The following is a 15,859-nucleotide window of genomic DNA, read 5'->3' as shown; positions in this document are numbered from 1 at the left end:
GCAGAACCCAGAAGTCTCATTTAACTTAAAATGTGTCCAGGGAAAGGAGAGTTAACTGGCGAGGACACGCATGCATGTGGGCAACATGATTCACATCATGCTGCTGGTTTCACACTATTCCCCTGATCAACAGTTTGCAGCAGTGGTGTGCCAAGAAACATAGTATTGTAACAAAATAGTCAGTGCAGACGAAGCCTGCTAGCAAGTAAAAAAGGATGTATATGATGCATCATTTTTAATATTTTAAAAGGTTTGCAGATGTTTCTTGAGGAAGAAAATGTATCCAATACATTTGTTCAACATTTGCTTGAAGCACTTTCACACCTTCTGTTATTGATTCCAAATTTAATTTCTTCATCTTTCCTTTACCTTGTTTCTTTTCCTCTCTCTCCTCTTTAATATCTCTCTCTTTACTCTCCAGAGCTTCCCTCAGTGTCTCTCCTCCAGAAGACTCCCTCCTCTCCAGTCAGCTGCCACGCTACAGGTTTCTACCCTCACAGAGCTGCACTCGTCTGGAGGAAAGATGGAGAGGAGCTTCATGAGCAGGTGGACCACGGAGAGATCCTCCCCAACCACGATGGAACCTTCCAGATGAGTGTTGATCTGAACCTTTCATCAGTCACACCTGAAGACTGGACGAGGTACGACTGTGTGTTTCAGCTCTCTGGTGTGAAGGAGGACATCATCACCAAACTGGAGAAAGATCGGATCAGGACCAACTGGGGTAAGAGTGAGATCAGAGGGTGCTGGAGGGGAGTGCATGGGAATTCATCTTGGAAGAAAACAGGAAAAATAAACTAATTAATTGTTATAATTTGTTCTAACCTCCTTTATCTGCACGAGTCTTAATTTATTGTATTCAACAGTGAAGCCCATTCCCTTGATCGTCCTCGTCACTGCTGCAGTGGTTGTTCTTGCTCTCATTCTCATCGGTGCTGCTGGATTCATTGTTTACAAAAAGAAGAAAGGTGAGAGAGAAAAAGGAAAGATTTCACTACTTTGATTTCAGTCTTTGAGTTAATTTTTATTTATTCAGGTTGCAAAATTAAAACAAGCATCAGAGAAAGTAAATACAGTCAGCACTACACAGACTGAGTATAAACAGATAGTCAGTTTGAGTGAGTAGAAGAGAGGAAAAAAGGCACTAAAGATAATCTGGCATTTACAACTGTGACTGAAATGATTTGTCTTTTGTTTTGATTTCAGCCATTAGCCCTCCATCTTGTAAGTAAAACTTACTTTGGTTCTATTTCAGCTGATCTGACTCACACTTCATGTTTTAGATTAAAAAATGTTTCACATTATTGTGCAGATTAACCTTTTCAACACTGTTTCCTGTATTTATTGTTTATGAAAGTTCAATATGGGATGTTTGTTTCTGACCTACAGCTCCTGACAACAGTGTAGAGCTCCCTGAGCGAGTGAATCCAGAGACCTGAATGACAAATACACTCAGTGACTTTCCTGGTGTCAGTTTATTTAGCTTTGCAGAACCAAAAGACAGTAAAAGATGGCTTCTTGCACTATAAGTACAGTTATATAAAAATAGCCTATTGAAAAGGTGGGACTGTTCTATGTTGTATGACTCTGATTGGTTGTTTTATGAATTGTTGTTTTCTGTTGAATTCATACTCAAAGCAATCAGGGGACAGCGTATGACCAGACTTTAGTTACAAACTATTCCAACTCTAACTTTACAAGTTGTATTAGCTTTTTACTAATAGAGATTTAATTTAATCACAAAAGTTGTGTTCATCTTTGAAGATTATCTTGACGAACAAAACATGTAAGAATCATAAACTTGTGTTTGACACAGATAATATTCTTGGCAATATTCCTAAATTAAATTAAAAAAACTCATAGACCTCTTGTGGAGGGATCCAGGTCGATGCTAACTTCGGGGTTAGCCTTCAAAAATATGTTATTGCTGCACCACTCTATAGATGGAGAAAGTAGAGTTTGGTCTCTGGACTCATGCTATGCAGGGTCGAAGTGAAGTCTGAACAAGTGAGTCTTGAGTCTTTTGCCGAAGATAGTGAGTGACTCTGCTGTCCTGACATTGGTCTGGAGTTCGTTTCATCACTGACGCGCCAGAACAGAGAAGAGTCATGACTTTGCTAAGCGACCTTTGTTTGCTCTCGGCAATGGTGGTACCACCAGGCCAGCTGGTGTAGTGGAGTGAAGTGCTGGCGCTGGGGCGTGTGGTCTGACCAGTGTTTGGAGGTAGATGGGTGCAGTTCCGTTGACGGCCTCAAAGGCCAGTACCATCTTCTTGAATCGGATGCGGGCTGCAACAGGAAGCCAGTGGAGGTCACGGAGGAGGGGGGGTCACATGGGAGAATTTGGGTAGATTGAAAACAAGGCGGGCTGCAGCGTTCTGGATATGTTGCAGCGGTTTAGTCACAGAGGCTGGGAGTTCAGCCAAGAGTGAGTTGCAGTAGTCCAGGTGGGAGATGACCAGCGCTTAGACCAGGAGTTGCGTTGCATCCTTTGTGAGGAAAGACCGGATACTGCGGATGTAGTAGAGGGCAAATCTGCATGATCGGGCCACAGCAGTGATGTTGGGGGTGCAGGATAGTCTGTCGTCGAGGATTACACGCAGGTTCCTCTCAGTCGATGAAGGCGATTGTGATGTTATTGCAGAGCCTAGTGATCTAGTGTAAAGTGAAAACAGAAGTGGTCCTAGTACTGAGCCTTGTGGGACACCAGTTTCCAGAAAGCAGGGTGTGGACAAGGAGCCATTGCATATGACCTGAAAGGTGCGATTTGTCAGGTATGATGTGAACCAGGTTAGAGCAGAGTCAGCGATGCCAAGTTTAGCCAGAGTGGAGAGGAGGATTTAGTGGTTGACTGTGTCAAACGCAGAAGATAGGTCGAGGAGAATGAGGACAGATGAGTGGGATGAGACTCTGGCGGCACGGAGGGACTCGGTCACTGTGAGGAGGGCCGTCTCAGTGGAGTGAGCTGTCCTGAAGCCTGACTGATTGGGGTCAAGCTGGTCGTTTTGTGAAAGACAGGAGGACAGTTGGTTATAGACTGCACGTTCCAGGGTTTTAGAGAGGAATGAAAGAAGGGATACGGGTCTGTAGTTTCGGATGTCAGCTGAGTCTAGGGTGGGTGTCTTTAGGAGTGGCTTTACTGTAGCTGTCTTGAAAGGAGCTGGAATAAAGCCTGAAGTGAGGGAGGAGTTGATCAGAGTGGTGAGGAATGGCAAGATCGTGTGAGATGTCTTGGAGAAGAGAGGAGAGAGATGTATATCCACAAATTTACAACTATGAACTTTTGAGACTAAACATGTAAAATCTTTTACATTGATGAACATGAATGAATGTTAAACTCAAATGTATTGTTCTTTCTTTTTGTGCTGATGTTTGTCTTTTCAATAAAATCCTCACATTTAAAAGTTTGGTCCACATGCTCATTTTCGATGACACTTCATTTTATTACCTGAACATTCAGTATTCTCACAGAGGATTTGAATGAGAAGATTGATATCAATGTTAACTCTTAGCAGAGTTAGCTCCCAGACAAGGTTAGCTTAGCTTAGCATGGACACTGAAGTTAGAGATTAAACAGCGAGCCAGTATCTCTGTTAAAGGAGCCTTCTGACAACTAAAAAGCTGACTGACTGATGTCCTGTAACGCTTCACCTGTGAGGAGGTCATAAGATATGTTTAGAAAGAAAGAGAAACAAACTGAGACTGAGAGACTCAGAGTGAGATACATGTTGAAACATGTTTATTCACAGTAGTGATTTGAGCTGACGGTTAACATTGATGAAATGTACAAGCAACATACAACAATAATAGAAATGACTTAAATACAAATATCAATACATTTTAACTTAACATATTACAGTTAATATAAACAATTATATTAGAAAGAATGAGAACTTTCACCTCATAATGGAATAAAACAAGGTTGGAGTTATGTGGGAGCTCCCATTAAAGCAGTAGAGTCACACATCTGTGGGTTCTCTCTCTCTCTCTCTCTGTCATACCTTTCTCTGCACACAGTGAGTGTACGAGCTCCTGGAGGAGGAGAGGGGATCCCTGCGCTCCCACTGCCTGATGAGCGGTCATCATCATCATCATGGACCAGAACATCAGTACGTCCCTGAAAAAAACTCGCTCTCACCTAAATTGTGCATTGGCAATGTCCTCTAGCTACGCCAAAGCAGCTGTTGTATCATGTGGCACAGCCATTACGCACGGCTACAGCCCTTAGTGCCGTTTAAAGGACCTGATAATAGGTCACACCTGAAGGTATTCTTACTCCCCAACTATACAGGAAGGACTTGGTCATTTTTTTTACATTACATAGATATTTAAGAGACCCATGGGAATGAGTAAAATATCCTTGGATCTCATGCAGAGATTATTAGATGGTCTTTAGAATCATTTACCAAAAGGTGGCTCAATTCAGCTGATTCTACCATCACACAGTTTAACCACAAAACCAGAGTGTGACCTGTGGAGGAGCTTCACTTGACACGAGCTTCTCTTAAACATGATTTGTGCAAAATTGAGGAGTCTCTCAAAATATTGACAGGGTGCTATCTTTTGCCATGCATTTCTATTTTTCTGTATCTTTTCATTCATGAGGGTGATTTTTAACTAATTCACTTTAAAAGATTCCAGCATGAATACAAGTCTTACCATCAAGTGTCGCTTACTTGTCGTCAAAGACAAAAGCGGACAAAACAGAGTCTTCAGTCAGACTCAATCTCTGACTCGAAGCTGTTTTGATCTGTTGTTTTTTTTATCACCATAGTTATGTGAAAAAAAGAAGGAAGTGAGTGAGTAACTGAGTAACTAACTGTATTATTCACTGTTAACACTTAACTTTATGTGAGGGGTGTTGATGAGGACTGGATCGCTTGGAGGCGGTCTGGACTATTTTTGGTCTCAGGACAGAAACACTCTCTCCTCCCTCTGCGAGGGTAAAATAACAGTAAACAGCTGATCCAGCTCGGTCCTTCACTCACTCATCTTAACCAAATCAAGATGAGAACGTTATTGTTGTTGCTTCTCTTCTGTCACGTTTCATCACCAGGTAAGATCACATTTTAAATCTTTAAACTGTTTAAACTTCACAGTCCACTCGACTCTTTTGCTCCAAGTTTAGTTTAACTTCTGCTTCAACTTGATCAGACTGAATCATACTGATTTCATCATATTTCTGAGTGTGTATTCATACTGAACGGAGGCTGTTTGTCCTGCACATTACATTAAAAAATTTACATTTTGTTCCTTCGCAGCAAACACACACTTCATATCATATTTATATTTTCACTTAGCATCATATTTATGATTAGTGTTATTTATAAGCTCCTTTGTTTGTCCTGCAGTGCTACACTCCCTGAAGTTTTTCATAACTGCATCAACTGGAATCCCAAACCTCCCAGAACTTGTGGCAACAGTAGAAGTTGATGAACTTCTGATGGCATACTGTGACAGCAACAACAGGATGGATGTAAAACATGACCTTGTTAAGTCATTCTTCATAGTGTATCCGGAGCGGTTGGAGTTGTACAGACAACAGTGTTTCCAGGTTTTTCCAAACTCCCTCAAAGCCCGCACAAACAGTTTGATGCGTCTTCTCAACCAACATGGAGGTAGGGGTGGGCGATATATATCGTTTGCGATAATATCGTCATTGTTGTTTTGATGATGTGCAAATTTCCATTATCAAGTATATAAATTACTTCGCCAAAAATATTGAAACGCACGCGGAGACTCCTCACATCTGCTTAATACACGGTGCAGCAACGCTCTCTACAGCATAGGCCTCAGGGCCTCAAGATACCAATCAGTTCAAACTCTGACATCATTTTACACATAACCTGAAATAGAGATTCATGTAAAGCAAACCATCATATCAGTTTGTCTTCCGTGGTCCAGCCACTACCTGTCATTCATCATGTCAACATTAAACAGCTGCTAGTTAGACTCGTTGCTGAAGCTGTTAGACACAAACTACTGATAACAATCTGATGATTCATGAACACACACGACTAAAAAAATAGCAGTCGTCACACAATGTACAATGTTTTTAAGGTCATCTTTCCACTGAATGTTTCATCTGTGAATCAGTGTTAATTACAGTCTCTGTCTCTGTCTCAGGTGTCCATGTTGTACAAGAGGCGGGAGGCTGTGAGTGGGATGATGAGACTGGAGAGGTCAAAGGTTTCATGCAGTATGGTTATGATGGAAAAGACCTCTTGGCATTGGATCCCTATACATTTATATGGATCGCTCTAAGACCTGAGGCTGTCATCGTCAAATCGAGATGGGATGCCAATGTAGATATAGGAAAATACTATAAGTTTGCTTTAACTGAGATTTATCCAGAGTTGCTGAAGACGTATGTGGACTATGGGAGGAGCTTTCCACTGAGAACAGGTAGAATCACCAGACCTGATGTAGTTTTTTAGACACAGTGATCTTCATATAGGCTGCTCAGACTTTACTGTCATTGTATCATTAATCCAACCTGTCTGACATCACCTTTTTTTTGTAGTGGTTACAGTTGTTTTAGTCCTGACCAATCACAGACATCAGACAAAGCTCAGACTGTGATGCCACAGTTTGTGGTTTAGTTTAAGGAAAGGTTTTAGGGAAGTGAAGTTTACACAGTTTCAGTGTTTCAAAATAGAAAAATTTCCTCTGAACATTGACACTGTGATTGACAACCTTACTGTGAATCATAAGAACAGACAGACGTTGTTCTTCTCTGACTGTAGTGAGTGTCTTTAGTGGTGGTGTAGTTCCCTCCTCTGTCTGTATACAGATCATGTGGAGGCTGTGTAGCAGATGTGTTGTTATGTACTCTCCAGAGCTTCCCTCAGTGTCTCTCCTCCAGAAGACTCCCTCCTCTCCAGTCAGCTGCCACGCTACACGTTTCTACCCTCACAGAGCTGCACTCGTCTGGAGGAAAGATGGAGAGGAGCTTCATGAGCAGGTGGACCACGGAGAGATCCTCCCCAACCACGATGGAACCTTCCAGATGAGTGTTGACCTGAACCTTTCATCAGTCACACCTGAAGACTGGACGAGGTACGACTGTGTGTTTCAGCTCTCTGGTGTGAAGGAGGACATCATCACCAAACTGGAGAAAGATCGGATCAGGACCAACTGGGGTAAGAGTGAGATCAGAGGGTGCTGGAGGGGAGTGCATGGGAATTCATGTTGAAAACAATAAAAACAGTAATAATAAACTATTATTGTATTCAACAGTGAAGCCCAGTGCCATGACCGTCCTCGTCACTGCTGCAGTGGTTGTTCTTGCTCTCATTCTCATCGGTGCTGCTGGATTCATCGTTTACAAAAAGAAGAAAGGTGAGAGAGAAAAAGGAAAGATTTCACTACTTTGATTTCAGTCTTTGAGTTATTTTTTTTTATTCAGGTTGCAAAATTAAAACAAACATCAGAGAAAGTAAATACAGTCAGCACTACACAGACTGAGTATAAACAGATAGTCAGTTTGAGTGAGTAGAAGAGAGGAAAAAAGGCACTAAAGATAATCTGGCATTTACAACTGTGACTGAAATGATTTGTCTTTTGTTTTGATTTCAGCCATTAGCCCTCCATCTTGTAAGTAAAACTTCCTTTGGTTCTATTTCAGCTGATCTGACTCACACTTCATGTTTTAGTTTAAAACATGTTTCACATTATTGTGCAGATTAACCCAGGGCCGGCTCTAGCCCATTTGGTGCCCTAGGCGAGATTACTCCCCCCCCCCCCAAAAAAAAGAAAAGAACACTGAACTGAACTGACAAAATCTGAACCATCTGAACACTCACAACAGTTTTATTTGTGCCTATGTAACGGAGTTAGGAATTTGTGTGATTCCACTTGCCATAAAACAAAACTCATCACACAACACTGAGACTTAATTGTCCTATAGTAATTAAATGCAGCACCCCGGTGGATTATGGTCGTGCATTCTGGGGGGGTAGCAGCAGTCGGACCTTGCTGTCGTCCTGGCAGGTGCACGAATAATGAGCTCCGCCATTGTCTCATACTAATTACTTTAATTAGTATACTAAGGGGTGGTTTAAGTTGTATTTTTTTAAACATATAGCTCCGGAACGGTTGAGCACGTCCTTCTTCACAAAAAAGTTGACGGTGTTCTCTCTTATTTTGGTTTATGAAATGGCTAGTGCTACACATTGCTAGCTAACGTGCACCTTCTTTTCATTTTACATTTTTCAGACGTGTATGTGTGTGTGTGTGAGGAACCGAAACTGACTGTACTGTCAATTCTTCTGCCAGATGTCCGAAATAAATGGCAAGATTGCCAACCGTGATGGTCTTCTGCTTTTGTGAAAATACACAACGCAATGAGAGAGTACAAAGCCGCTACACCTAGTCTGACAGTGATTTACAAATAACAGCACATCAGGCAATAAACACATCTGAAGCATAAATTATGAAGAACCATAGTATTGTTCAGTAATGTGACTGCAGCTGTAACATGCAATTACATAACTCACCTGCTTCAAGCTAACTTTCAGAGGTGGATGGTGTGTTGATGTGGGAGCTGCTGCTGCATGACACCTGACTTGTAGCTGTATTCAAACATAGAGTACATCCATACTGTGAAGTTTGTTGTGTCATTCTACTTTATTTAATAAATTAATTAATAAGGTAAGGAAGTAGGTACTGTACAAATAAACTTCATTTTGTTTGCCTAAAACCTAAATTAACTGTAATTGCTAACAAGCTTGTGCCATTCAGTCACAACAACAACAACAATAATGATAATAATAATCATAACAACAACAACAACAACATAGCAGTGCATAACAGACCACAAACAATTGGCTAAACTTATGCTTCAGAGAGTGGTGTGGATGTTGCATCAGAAGGCCCCTCTCCAGCAGCTGTTAGGGGCATCTGGAAATATTTTTTGAGCGCATCTAGACGGATATAGAGTACATTCACTTATTACTGTACAAACAAAAAAAACAACAACAAAAAAACGACAGCAGACAGAATAGGACAAACAGCTGTTGCAGCTTGCAGCAGTTATTTGCATAAGTGGCGTGTTCAACATAACATTTATAATTACCTTTAATAAAAGATACACTACTATTTCACAATAAACAACGCAGAGTACAACCTGCGGCCTCTACTTTGATTCATGAGTCATTTATCCTTCTCAGTAGCTATCAGTGTCATTGCTTAGCGTACTAAGCCAGCGTTGCTTTATTTCAACCTAGCTAGCAAGCTAATACAAATGAAACGTCTTCACACAAAACGGCATTTAAAAAAAGATGACATAATGTTACCTTTATATTGGGACTTCTTCTTCTCCTCTTTTCTTCTCTTTTGGTATCGTGCACCCGAGGGCTTTGACGGCCATTTCATCTCGCAAAATATCAAAACATAACCTGTCTGTCACTTGACGTGACGTGACCTGAACTCTGTGACACCTGTCTGACCCTCTGAGGTGCGCAGCCAATGACTACACGTCACGTGACTCAGCACCACAAGTGAGAAACATGTCATTGTTTATCTGTTTCTTTATTTTGTTAATATTTATTATTTTCATGACAGAACACGAAGGGAGGGCGCCAATGGACATCGGAAATTATTATTGGTTTTTTTTTTTTTTTCTCCCTTGAGGGTGACTGGCGGCGCCCCTCCAGCAGATGGCGCTCTAGGCGACCGCCTATGTCGCCTATGCCTAGAGCCGGCCCTGGATTAACCTTTTCAACACTGTTTTCTGTATTTATTGTTTCTAAAAGTTCAACAAGGGATGTTTGTTTCTGACCTGCAGCTCCTGACAACAGCACAGAGCTCTCTGAGCAGCTGAATCCAGAGACCTGAATGACAAACACACTCAGTGACTCTCCTGGTGTCACTTTATTTAGCTTTGCAGAACTAAAGACAGTAAAAGATGGCTTCTTGCAATAACAGTGAAGTTATATAAAAAGGACTGGTTGAAAAGGTGGGACTGCTCTATGTTCTATGACTCTGATTGGCTGTTTTATTAATGATTTTATTATTGTCATTTTCTGTCGAATTCATACTCAAAACAACCAGGGGACAGTATATGATCAGAGTAACTGCTAACTTCTGCTAAATGTGGCTGCCATTAGCTAGTTAGCTCAGTCAGCAGTGCAGCTAGCGGTTTGGACTGTGAACTCAGACCTATTGGGGAGTGTTGGTGTGTGTCTGGGTCTTCCTGGTTAGCGAGCTAACTCGACAAAGAGATCATAATGTCAAATCTGTCATTTCTTTACATCCTGTTGGTAATTTTATTTAGGTGTCTTTTTAAAAAATGTTTCCAACAACAATTCTTCCACATTGCACCTTTAACCTGGACACTGGTGGTATGAGGAACCTTTCATAGATTATCATGAAAGGTTCCTCATACCACCAGGGCTGTTATCTATTGTAAGACTAGTTGAACCAGACAACAGTGATGGTGGTTGGACTGCTCAGCAGGCCGAGGCATTAATGTAAAGGGCCAGGCAATGTAGTTTAGACTGAGCAGTTCCAGTGTAGATATAAGGCCGGGTCATAGTGCAGAGTTTCTGCTGTTTGTTTGTTTATTTGTTTGTTTGTTTGGCTGAGTGAAGGATTTAAAGGCATCTTAAAGATGTTTAGGTCAGGATTAGAGAATAGTGACTCCTGTCAGAGGGCTCAGTAGATTTGTAGTGGACCAGTCTGATACCCACCGCAGTTCAGTGATGGGTCGAAATGTCATTTAACATGAATACTGTGCAACCAACTGTTGGAAAATTTTACTGTGTATTGATTGTTGATGAATTTTCATTAATCTGATTAATCCAGGTGAGGAAGGAGATTCAGGAGATTCCCTGTCTGTGATTATTTAACCTGCCACAGAATACTCTGTGGAAATGTGCTTACCTGAGTCATGTTGTTATTGATGGGAGAATATGGAGTTTGATCTATCACAGAGCCAGTCCACGTGCTCATTTGTGACTGTAGGAGCAATAATTATATTACCTGAACATTCAGTCTTCTCACAGAGGATTTGAATGAGAAGATTGATATCAATGTTGACTCTGAGCAGTTAGCTCCAAGACAAGGTTAGTTTGGCTTAGCATGAACACTGAAGTAAGAGATTAGACAGCAAGCCATTATCTCTGTTAAAGGAGCCTTCTGACAGTTTAAGCAACATTATGTAACTTTTTCAGTTTCAAAATCATTTGATGGTACAGTGTCTTGTAACAGGGTGAATGGTGTCTCTGTCACTTGTTTCTGCACTCTGTAACTTCAGAGAGAGGGTTGGATCACAGCGTTGTATACACTTTTACTTTTACTTACACTCAGAAGCCCTCAGCATGTCAGAGCAAAGCTGTTATTCTTTACCTCCGAGGTGGTCAGAGGATCAGTTTAGAAAGAAAGTGAAACAAATGATGAAGTAGAAAACTGAGAGACTCAAAGTGAAATACTTGATGAAACATGTTCATTCACAGTAGTGATTTGGGCACTTCGGAGTAAAAAAACATTAAATGTACGAGCAACATTCGACAATAATGACACCACATATACAGAGGTAACACCTGAAGGGTAAAAAGAAAAAATGCATATAATCACATGTTTTTTCCCATTAGAGCTCTGCCCACTTCAAACGGTGAGAAAAGCACAAAAAAAAAAAAGCCAACAGAAATCTCTCATGTGAAATAACCAGAACTGGTCTAACTGTGGCAGAGAGTATTGTGTTCATTACTTTTATTGACAAGGTGAGTGAGGAAATGTGTGTTCAGGGCCTTTAGTTAAACATGCAGTACGTGATTCTGGAGAAACATACTTGATTGTTGAGTCTCATTCCCAGGTCATCAGATACCAGTGCTTTGGGTCAGGCAGCTGTGAAACTCTCAGCCTCTATTTCATACATGTCTTTTGCTGCCATCTAACGGGTGTTTAGTGGTATTATATACAGTATTACAAACAGGGCCGTGACAATTGTATTGTATAGCCTAATTCCCTTTCAAGCAGAAAAAAAGAAATATTTTACACACACTGGGTACTTTAAGGAATCCAAGTTTGACTGGTTCTATCCGAACTGAAACCTTTGTAAAATATATGTGCTCTGTGGTATTTCTATCTACTTTGGTTCAGTTGTAGTTGAGGAGCTGCTGAATGATTTCAGAGGCATCTCTGCATAGGATCATCGCTGTCATGGTGTTATCTACTGTCTGATCTAGAATAAGTTATAGGTGATGATAAAAATGTACATGGGGATACATTCTCTGAGCTCTTAACTATCCACTGAGACCAAGATCATGCATATTGACCTCATAGTTGTGGAGCTATTTTTGGGTATGTCCGTCTAGACAAGCCACACCTACCAGCACCATGTTTATTTCAAAATATGTTTAAAAGTAAATACTTTTACACTTTTAGAGTAACTACAAGAATTAAATTTTTTTCCCCCTCTCTGTTGAGTTTTTGTAAACGCTGAAAAGATTGAATGTCTGAATAATTCGGCACTGTCCCATTACTCTTGTTCTTTTGCTTTTTAATAAAACAAAAAGTCAGAAAAGATGAAGTCAAAAAAAGAGTTTGCTCTGAAATCACTGAGATTAAATCAATGGGCTCAAAACTGTGGAGCTATAAAGAAAGGACAAAATCATTGATGACATGTTGCTGGTACATGAGGGTGAATGTAATCCCTAAAACTGTAGAGCTAAAAGGAAGTTCAGTGCTTAATAGTAACGTTTGCTGTGTGGAGACATTGTTCACCTGCTGTCTGTTTTTAAAATGTTTCTTCTTAACATATAAGACATCACTTGTTATCATTCTTTTGTACATTTTGGTTTTAAATTACTGTATTACTGTTTCAAGACTAAATTGTCATTAATGTATTTATTTCTTACCACTGATATTTATGTTACTGGGTTTTGTCCTCTAACTTGTATTTACTAAGTTCTCCTTGTGGTTAAACGCTGAATAAGGCATTCAAAAAGATCGCCGACCTCCTCGAGGACATTGAATGGATGTTGAACGAGCTGCAGAGGAAGGATTCCCTGCTGATCACCCTCAGGTCCCGTTTCCCGGCGTTGACCAGCTGACTGGAGACCTCACGGGCCGGTGAGTTAGTACCACAAAACACCACCTCTGCTCCCGGGCACACAGTTCTCTGGGAGCCGTCCTCCTCCGGTCGGCGGCCCGCCTGCTCCACTCCAAATAAGGGGAGCCCATGGACCAAAGTGGTCGTCCACGGGCGGAAGAGAGCTCCGAGCGGGATTCATGGCGGGGCTCCTTCTCCCTCGAGCCTACAGCTCTCCAACAAGTACGCGGCTCTGTCCGTGAGCGAGAAGCCGGCGGCCCGGGACCCGCACCAGGAGACACCACCTGTTCCTGCGGCCACAGACACCATGCCCCCGTTGACAGACACCACAGCCTTCCCTCCACTCACGGCTAGCTGCCCTCCAGCAGGTGGATGTCCAACACGGCGCGGTCCGCCTCCGCCGTCCCGCTCCTCATCCCAGCACAAGCGGCTCGTCAGGGATGCGGTGCGCTGGCACTCCTCCCGTTCTCCGATCACACCCGGGGCCCTGGTGTGGGTGGCGGGGTGGCTGAGCCGGTTTGCTCCCCTGAAGACCGAGCGGAAGCTCCCACAACCCTGGTCATGGGGGACTCAATTGTGAGGCACGTCCGCATGAGGGGGGCGTTCACTGTGTCCTTCCCCGGAGCCACCGTTTCGGACATAACAGGGAAAATACCCGACATCCTGAGCTCGCATCCACAGGCAAAAAGGATTATCATCCACGCAGGTGCAAACCACATCGCCAGGCAACAGTCAGAACTTTTAAACGAGACTTCTCCCACCTTTTTAGCAGCGTCTCACAGTCCCAGGTGGCTGTTTGTATCTCCGGCCCCACCCCCACCTGCGGCAGAGGGATAGGCAGCTTCAGCAGGCTGCTCAGCCTCAACACCTGGCTCTCCTCTGCCTGCAGCTCACACCATGTTGGCTTCATCAATAACTTTGATGTGTTCTGGGAGAGGCGACATCTTTTTGGGTCGGACGGGCTTTACCTGAACAGAGCAGGTGCCCGCATGCTGTCCGCCAACCTGGCACACGGCGTACAGCATGCCCATCTCCCCAAACCCGCACCAGCTGCTCTGTCCGCCACTGATTGATGTCCCCCAGGTCCTTGCTCCTATTCATTCAGTTCCACCTCTGACCATCATATACACAACACCGGACCTGGACCTCATATTCACACCAACATTTCACCCATTCCCATAATCATTACACTCCATCAGCACATCAGACACTGCCACACTACCCACTCTGTGAACTTTAATAACCTAAGACCGCTCACAGAACAATCCACCTCCCCAGTCAACAAGCCACCTGTCACCATCAACATGGCACTTTTTAATGTTCGCTCTCTTTTAAATAGAACTTTTTTAATGAATGATGTGATTTTAGATAATAAGTTAGACTGTCTTCTCTTAACTGAGACATGGCTTGGCACTGACGCACCCGCTGTTCTCACCAAGGCTTCCCCACCAAATTTTATTTTTTTATTTTCTACTAGAGAGGGTAGAAGAGGAGGCGGGACGGCATCAATCATTAATAACTCCCTAACCTCACATCGAGTGTTTTTTAACAGTTACATGTCATTTGAGCACCATGCCTTTACTTTTAGCAGCCCTCCGATTCTCTGCATTACTGTATATAGACCACACCATCACTCTAGTTCTTTTATCAGTGAATTTTCTGATCTTTTATCAATTATTCACACCTCTTATAGCAGGAGTTTAATAACTGGTGATTTTAATCTACATGTTGATGTTACCTCGGATCCGATATCCAGAGAGTTTTTAAATCTTTTAAATTGTCTTGATTTTAAGCAGCATGTCACGCAGCCAACTCACAACAGAGGACACACCCTGGACCTGGTCATAACCCATGGCCTGTCCATCGGTGTGTCCTGGCTTGTCTGACCACTACTGTGTATTTTTTAACATCACCAGTTTTAACCAAGAGGAGGCCCCGGTGAGAACAGTGAGGAGGCGCTATCTAACTTCTGAAGTGGCTGCAAATTTTATGGAGATTTAACAGCTGCTGAAACCTGCTGAAATTTTACCTGCACCTTGTGATTTTATCGTTGATCATTTTAACAGTACACTGAAGTCAACTCTGGACTCAGTAGCTCCACTTTTAACAAAAACAATAAAAAGAAAACCTACACCCCCATGGAGAAAAAACGATAAAATCAATGAAATGAAAAGAAAATGCAGGAGCGCTGAGAGAAGATGGAGAAAATGTAAATTAACAGTTCACTACAAGATTTTACATCAAGAACTCAAAACCTACAATAATGTAGTCAAAAAGGCACGAATTTCCCATTTCTCACAACTCATCACCAACCATAAAAACAACCCCTGGTTCCTCTTCTTCACCGTTGATATTTTAACAGGCTCTAAATCTAATAAAGTTTTTATGACACCCACAGATGATCTTTGCCAGAACTTTGCAGACCACTTCAGAACCAAAATCAAGGACATCAGATCCTGCCTCTTATCCCATCAAGTTTTATCTGTTAACACACCTGAACTGTTGTCCTTGCCTGAGGAGTCACTGGAGAGTTTTGCCCTGGTTGATGCAAGGACACTTGGTCGAGTTTTCTCCCAAGTAAACCCAACCTACGCCTTTATTCCCACATCACTCTTAAAATCGTTTTATGGATTCTTTGAGGAACAGTTTTTAAACATCATGAATTGCTCTCTTCAGACGGGTGTCTTTCCCACCGCCTTCAAAATGGCAGTGGTGAAGCCCCTTCTGAAGAAGGGCAATTTAGACCCCAACGTTCTTAATAACTATTGACCTGTATCCAACTTACCGTTTTAGAAAAAGTAAAGTA

The 15,859-nt window shown here is 42.2% G+C and overlaps 2 protein-coding genes across 3 annotated transcripts in view; both read left to right on the top strand.

The window, feature by feature from the left end:
- LOC311267013 (major histocompatibility complex class I-related gene protein-like) overlaps positions 1-3,396 on the top strand; it is a 6,016-nt gene extending 2,620 nt beyond the window's left edge. The window contains exons 4-7 of one of the 2 annotated variants that reach the window (XM_084369799.1): positions 422-724; positions 867-968; positions 1,207-1,224; positions 1,390-3,396. In XM_084369799.1, the coding sequence (XP_084225925.1) occupies positions 422-724; positions 867-968; positions 1,207-1,224; positions 1,390-1,439 (473 nt within the window). In that variant the 3' untranslated portion in view covers positions 1,440-3,396. The remainder of the gene's footprint in view (positions 1-421; positions 725-866; positions 969-1,206; positions 1,225-1,389) is intronic. The other variant, XM_084369800.1, reaches the window with a different exon arrangement.
- A 2,073-nt stretch (positions 3,397-5,469) lies between these two features.
- LOC311266360 (major histocompatibility complex class I-related gene protein-like) lies at positions 5,470-9,913 on the top strand (the record flags this gene model as incomplete). Its single annotated transcript, XM_084368709.1, has 6 exons — positions 5,470-5,617; positions 6,126-6,404; positions 6,839-7,141; positions 7,239-7,340; positions 7,578-7,595; positions 9,787-9,913. The coding sequence occupies 6 exons, from the start codon at positions 5,470-5,472 to the stop codon at positions 9,834-9,836; spliced, it is 900 nt and encodes a 299-aa protein (XP_084224835.1). The 3' UTR covers positions 9,837-9,913.
- Between the last annotated feature and the right edge of the window lie 5,946 nt (positions 9,914-15,859).

The sequence above is a fragment of the Pagrus pagrus genome, assembly GCF_965226575.1.
Source record: "Pagrus pagrus genome assembly, chromosome: 12".
Taxonomy (NCBI): Eukaryota; Metazoa; Chordata; class Actinopteri; order Spariformes; family Sparidae; genus Pagrus; species Pagrus pagrus.
The sequence above is the reverse complement of the archived record's forward strand: the minus strand, read 5'-3'. Positions and strand labels throughout refer to the sequence as shown.